Here is a 7107-nt window from a genome sequence, read left to right as displayed (position 1 = left end):
TCTAGTGTGTACATACCTTTTATAAACCAACAATTTGCAATACTAGTCATTCTAACCCGGCGAACTATTTTTCTATATGTTACTTTGAAAGAAAATGTATTGCCAGAGTAACAGTTTGAGATACTATGATCGTTTAGTAGGGATTGGCAACCTTTTTTGACCGGCTTAAAATCTTTTAAAAGTAATTATTAAAACATTTTAGCCAGAGATATTTTTGCATTAAAGTTTATTTAAGCATTTTATCATTTACTTTTTAAAATGATGTAATAGGTCACACGGTGGCCAGTGGGTTGTAGGTTGCCCACCCCTGATCTATTTTTATTACCTTCATTTATTTTTCTGCAGCACATAGACATGTAATCTATAATTGTTTATTTAGATTTTTATATCATTATGTATAAGTACTAAGGAATATAGTTCAAAGGTACATACATAGGACAAATGTGTTGACATATTCAAAAAGGAAATTTACATTTTCATTTTTATATACAAAAATGGTTTTTCTTTTTTTAATTTTATTTTGCCGTTACCTGTTTGTATGGCATGAAATCGTCTTATCATAATTAATCTATAAATAAATCGACATCGTGAAAGTTATCAATGTTATCTAGCCATAGACGATTAAACTATAAGACTCGGGCTGCTGAAAGCGCTGTACCGCGACTTGGAAGGAAGTGGGGAGGCTAAGGAAAGTAGACAATGACGCTGCAGACGTTGATAGTGAACTGACGGAACGAAGCGACCGATACTCTCCGCCTTCACGCCGCGCGCATGCCTAGGGCGCGGTACAGCGGTTTCGGTAGCACTATAGTTTTTGACTTTTTATATAGTTCACTTAAAATTGATAAGATTACGATAATAACGTATTGATTATGAATTTCAGAATTTTACTTGTAAGTCATATGAGCAAGTGACCATCCTTGTTGCACATTTGAACTGGTTTGAATGTAGTATATATATATATTTTTTAATCATTTTTGTTTGCACATGTATCGTAACGTGTTATAACTTACATATATAGTTGTAATGTTGAAATTGAATATTCGGCGCATATGTGTAGTTTGAAAGTTGAAATTAATATTTTATTGCACAATTAGATAACGTTATATATTAATCGATTTTGTTATGATCTAATACTTTGAAACCTGTTTTTTTGCGGTATAAAAATTTCAACCAAATTTGAAAATATTAAAACAATTGTCTTGCATATCAGGTTACGAAGACAAAAGCGGCTAGTGAGACAATAGCCGTAATTAAAAAAAAGTTAATCCTAAACCTAAATTTACTACAAGGAAGATGGGCGTGTTTTTAGCAATTCCTAGTTTTTATCCTAGCGATATTTTTATACATTTTGCTTTGTCATCTCTGTCCACCGCACAAAAACAGGTTTAATTGTACCTAAGTTTAAAAGAGCACAATTTTATTTTTAAATTATCCGGCTTTGCAATATGGCAATACTGTGTAATGTTACATTGGACACATTTGTTATTTTTTAGACACTGTTAGTTATTTTTACTGGTACGCAATAAGATATTATATATAAGCGCATATATTACCATATATAACTAGAAGGTATATTATAAATTTGGTTTTCGACGCAGTCTTAGATTTTCAACTGTTACTTTATGCAAATGATTATGTTGTCTGTAGTGTTTAAGTTTGTACGTGTTTACACTGGAGTATACGGAAGGTGGTTCGAAACGTGGCTTCCATTGTGTTACGATTTATTTTGCCGTTCTTTGTTGCGATCTCCCGCGGGGGTTGTGTAGAAATTATCAAAACTGCAATATACATGTGTGGTTTGTAAGATGTTGTATTATTTATTCCTCTCCTACATACCTTGATAATTGGTAGCGACTGACTGAGTCGTACATATACTTTTTGTATTGACAGCTTGTTACTAGGCGCTCTAAATAAATGATTTGTTCTGTCAATTTTTACATACCTGTTACTCAGTTTTGAAAAATTATAATTAAATTGTCACCATCATTTGCTATTTATTTAATCCGTTTATACAGCCCACACTCTCGCCAACAGTAATTGAGACATTACACTATCATGTACCGTCTTTACGTGAGTGTGATGTCTCCTAAACTTGAAATATATTTACGAAGTTTTAAAAAGAAAACTGAAAAAAAGTAGCACAGCGTCCGATATGTCAGATTTCTAGATTATCATTTCAGCTGTTGGACATAGGCCCACAGATTTCCAATAAGACCGGTAACAAGCGGCCTGCATACAGCGTTTTCCCAGGAATAAATGTAAATTATTCGATGTACTTTGACTGTATCTCATTCAGCTTACTTTATGTAGAAATAAGGTCATTGTGAACTTGACTTTCTAATAACAATTCAGTGATAAACTGAACGATTAGATTAGTTACCGAGAATGAAAAGTTTAGGATAATGAATCTGCATTCCTAACGCAAAAAAAAATAGGCAAGTATTCTTTATACAGAGGATTGCTTATAAAGGCTTTGAAAAGGTGAATGTACAGCTCGTTTGTCAAAAAGATTTTACATATATTTCCAATCGCCTTGTATAAAGTTGGCGAATCTGAAATATAATATTTTATTTTTTGTAATGGAATGCGACGGGCAGAAATTCTGGCAATACAAAGTTTGCAGAGACAGATAATAATGAGTAGGAAAGAGAAAGACAATAATTTTAATTCGAATTTAGACCACATTGTTAGGGTGGCGGTAAGTTCCTGGGTGTGGGGAGCGCAAGATCGGTCATCGTGGAGATCTTTAAGGGGATCTTTTTACTTTGGAATGTTTTGTAGTAGGCGTTTATAGGCTGAAAAGAAAAATTCGAATTTTGGTAACTTCTACTGTTATAACATTTTAATATTTTTCTGATACCTTCGATTTTTAATAGTTTGTATCATACAATAATTATCAGCATATGAGCTATACATTACTCCTATAAAGCTTTTACATCCAGAACCAACCACTTTATATAGAACTACTACAGGTTATATGGAGTGAAAAATAGTTGGATTTTCTATTTATATTTTAACCGAAATAAAAATGCTTCTTTTAACAACAAATCACATGACCTTGGTCCCCGGCTCCCACTTGTAGCTGTTGAAACCGCTTCGCACCCTCTTCACCTGGTTGTTTATATTCGAGGGTCTTTGAACAGACTCCATGGAGGAGTAGTAAATGATGTTAGTGGAGGGGTCATAGCTTTCACTCCTAGCTGTCCTCTCCTCGGAGGTAGATTGTGAGATAACAGACGAAGTATCCACTGGACGAACTGTTGAATAACTGCGGTCGGTATTCTTGACGCTGCCTTGGTCTTCGTCTTCCGAATCTTGGTATCGCTGAGGGGCAGTCACTTCACGGTTCTGACACTTTGTGTTTCTGTTGCGAATGCGATGTTCTGTGCTGACGTGGAGGTTTAAACGTTGTCTGTAGAAAGTAAATGAGAAATTTATTTTTATCGTATGATGACAAATAGATAGAAGAAATAATATAAGCCAAAATCTATAAATGGGCACCAGATAAGAAATACAGAGTCTAGGGGTCTACGATTTGAAAGTGTGATTGCGTGTCGGGAAAGTCCCTAAAATGCTAGCACATTAGACAATAGCAATAAATATTCATTGGATGAATATTAATGAATACGGGTTAGTAAGACTTGCTATTTGAATTGCTTTGACGCTCGTTACTATTTTTGTAACAAAACCACGTTTTTATTCTTTTAACAGATTAGGGTGCTTAGATCATAGAACTTTTTGTTTAACTCAGGCAAGAATTTTATTATCTGTACAAATTTTAGAACGAAACGTTTAATTTCCAAGTTTGCAGTTTTATTAAAGTTTCATAAAGTTAGTGTCTTTTGTGGGCTATTTTGTACAGTAGGACTATACACTAACACCTCATCGTCATCATCATCATCATCATGATAGCATATATATAGGCTGGCGGGTGGTGCACTTTATTGCACGACTACCACTGCATGTGCGGAAGTGGCTAAATATTGGTCCTTTTCTTACTTAGGATGGACTTCCGCAAGGTAACGCCTGATTTCATTAAATATATAAGTGTGCAGGATATTTAACGGACAATAAAGCTTGAATTACAGATTTTATAAAAGTGACCACAAAATAGCCTGTCTGAGTTTGTTGTGGTGGTTTTTTTTCTCATACCCCTGGTATTGAACCCTTGTTGCTTTTAAGTCGAAGTATGTCATTACAAGGGAGCTCAATTTGATTTAAATTTATAACACATTGTAACAAATGAATATTTACATGTTTAACATTGTAAGAAATGAATATTTTACACGTGTAAGATTGCTAATTATTTAAAATACTCAACGGCTTTACTTGAGTAGGTATTAAACAGCACTTTTGTATCATCAATTATTTTAAATATTATATGAATGTCAGTGTAGATAGTTGTGTGCTTGGAATGCTAATCTGCAGATTTGCTCTTTTAAAATGAAATTTAAAAATGTTTAAAACATACGTAGCGATATTAACTCTGCCGATTAAATACAATAAAAGAAAAAAAAGTTTAAAGCCTTACATGTGATCGAAATTTTCTCCGCACATTTGACATTTTATCGACGACTCCATCGAACGCTCCGATACGACCGAGTCTGCGGACGACACAGACTTCCTCTCAGCCTTTTGCAAGTGAGCGCAGCTGGACTTTCGGGAATTGGATATAGATTTGTTATGCCCGGAAATCACAGTTTCAGTTTTAGACGAATGACGTGTTAGATTGACGTTGGACGCCGAGTGGCGGCTTTTTTTCAACTCTGCGAGTATCTCCTCGGGGTCGTCGATTTTATCAAAGAACGATACAATTTTTTTTAATTTCTCTTCATTCACGTCCTTCGGCTCAGGATCAGTTTGGGTGATGCTAGCTACTTTAGAGTGTCGGCTCGAGTTCGGTACGGGTATTAGATTTGTGTTCAGCTTGGAAATACCGATATGCTCATTCTCGTGTACCAATTTATCGCGCTCTTTCATGAAGCCTTCATGGCAATAGTGACAGCAGTACTTGCGGTCAGTGAAGTGGCATAGGTTTAGATGATCGTTGTAGTTGATGATACCTGCCCACAACAATGTTCTTCAATAACATAAATGTTATAACAAACTAACTGAACTAACTAACTTAAACTACCAAATAACGAAACAACTATATAAGAGATAAAAATAAGATATAAGAGACACGAATATAGACATTGATTCCAGAGTGACTTTGAGTAAGGCTATGAACCGCTAGATGGATTCTTTGATGCAACGTATCCTTAGAATAACTAATAACCCTAAAGTGTTCCTATTTTCTCACAATCTTGGCTTTTATTGGAATGGTGGGTGATGTTAAAATTTTATAAAAATTGCCTCTTCAGGGGTTTGAATTCACTTACTTAGACAGTAACTTAATCTACTATTGGATAAAGTTAAATTAAGAAACGAAAGAAATTTATTTTGTATTTTGTGAAACTGGTGAAGTATACACACCGTAAAAAATCGTTCTGCATCCCACAAAGGGACACTGCCGTGGCGTGGTGTCCATCAAACAGTTCTTCTGCACGGACTGCACGTACGTGAGGATGACGGGACTCTGTCCCTCCCGCAGTGCAGTCTCCGAGTGAATCTTCTTTGTGTTACGTAGTCTGCGGAACCGAAGCCCCCGGCGTCGCCGCTTTTCGTACCGGTTGCTTATGTTGTTGTCGCTGGCTGCGTACACGTGGGGGTTGGGCAGGACGCAGCTCGGCTTCTCCCGCCTAATGCCAAGGATACGTTGGAGGAACATCTGGAAACGTGTGGGTTTTGGTTGCGAATCTTTTACGATCAAAAACGGCATCTGTAGCAGCTCCGATGTTTGCGTGCATTCGCACTCTTTCTCGCTGGTCGTGATTGATAGGAAGTCTTTTGAGTCCTGTGTGAATTTGTCGCGACGGCTCAGTGAATCTGGGACAGAGGTTGCATATTGAAGTTTCAGGTCACGTATGACAGATGTGGTTATGGAGCGTTTCTCTATCGGCAGGAGAACAGTCCCGCACGAGACCTCGGTGCCTGCGTCTGCCTTGGCCCGGTGCGTTCGCCGGCGCCTGCAGTGCCTTCGTTCCTCCCGCTTTTCGGACACAGCATGAGCTTCTGGGAGTATGCCTATCACACTAGCATCGTAAATCTGAAACAGCTTCTTCAGGCACTTGTACTTGGCTTTGAGCACTTCATGCTTTTTCTTAGGTATCCATTTGCAAACTTCTTCGTCGGTTTCCTCCTTACCGGAGTCGCTCATCAATGTGCGATGTTTCGTGTCTAACATTGATATGTAGCTCAGTAGGGTACAAAGAATTTTGCAAAGGAAATAAAACGACACACTCGCGTAAATTTGAAAATGATACGGTATCATAACTAATGCACTTTGCCAAAAGGTTTTGTGTATGTTTGTATAAAATCGAAACACTTCGCGATTGAGTGCATTGTGTAGTGACATTTTTGACAATTCGAAAACGAAATTGCGTGCGCTGTTTGTTTTTCTGGAATTACTGACGGAGTTTTTAATGCAGTTATCTCATCATTATTGATTGGGTAAAGTGAAGCGATTTAAGAAAAATGGAGTCTAGTCTTATAACGTATTACATATAAATATCATAAATATCTAATGTTAAAAATGTGGAAGTGTAAAATACAATTATTAATTAAAAAAGAACGGCTACTGGACTTCACACCCTAGAGAAGAATTTGAATTGAACATGAACACGTAACAAACATTTTTTGTATACTTTTTATTATAAATTATCTTAAAAGTATTATTCACTCAAATGTAATTACCTTGGACTGTATTAAATTTTTGACCAAATTAAATAGTATTTGTTTATACAGATCTATAGTTACGTAGTATATAAAAAGTCCGCCTGATTTGTGAAAAGATTCTTATGATTCATATATATTCATAACATATATAATTATTCACTTGTTATACAGCGGGAGAGAAATATCTTAAATGCATTGGAATAGATTGAAAAATGATGAGGAATAATGGAATTGTGTATTTTAATGCTTACACTATAAAATACAGACAAAAATATCAATCGTCTTATATAATATTTAGACATTATTGAAGTTGTTCTCCATTTTTTT

At 35.9% G+C, this 7107-nt stretch overlaps 1 protein-coding gene across 1 annotated transcript; it reads right to left on the bottom strand.

The window, feature by feature from the left end:
* Positions 1 to 3027: 3027 nt before the first annotated feature.
* On the bottom strand, positions 3028 to 6376 carry LOC137923074 (uncharacterized). The gene is made up of 3 exons (XM_068766206.1): positions 5479 to 6376; positions 4535 to 5066; positions 3028 to 3415 (listed from the first exon to the last, which is right to left on the bottom strand). Exons 1-3 carry the CDS (start codon positions 6374 to 6376, stop codon positions 3052 to 3054), a joined length of 1794 nt encoding a protein of 597 aa, XP_068622307.1. The 3' UTR covers positions 3028 to 3051.
* Between the last annotated feature and the right edge of the window lie 731 nt (positions 6377 to 7107).

The sequence above is a fragment of the Battus philenor genome, unplaced genomic scaffold (genome assembly GCF_028537555.1).
Source record: "Battus philenor isolate CCGP_79_NKW_IND1 unplaced genomic scaffold, ilBatPhil1.0.hap1 SCAF_20, whole genome shotgun sequence".
NCBI classification, from domain to species: Eukaryota; Metazoa; Arthropoda; class Insecta; order Lepidoptera; family Papilionidae; genus Battus; species Battus philenor.
The sequence above is the reverse complement of the archived record's forward strand: the minus strand, read 5'-3'. Positions and strand labels throughout refer to the sequence as shown.

Bases quoted from the DNA above. Each gene is read 5' to 3' on its own strand.
- LOC137923074 (XM_068766206.1), bottom strand. From the start codon at position 6,376: ATGATACCGTATCATTTTCAAATTTACGCGAGTGTGTCGTTTTATTTC. The intron at 5,067-5,478 runs GTGTGTATACTT...TGTTGTGGGCAG, and splicing joins ATGCAGAACGATTTTTTACG to GTATCATCAACTACAACGAT. The intron at 3,416-4,534 runs GTAAGGCTTTAA...TACTTTCTACAG, and splicing joins GGAGAAAATTTCGATCACAT to ACAACGTTTAAACCTCCACG.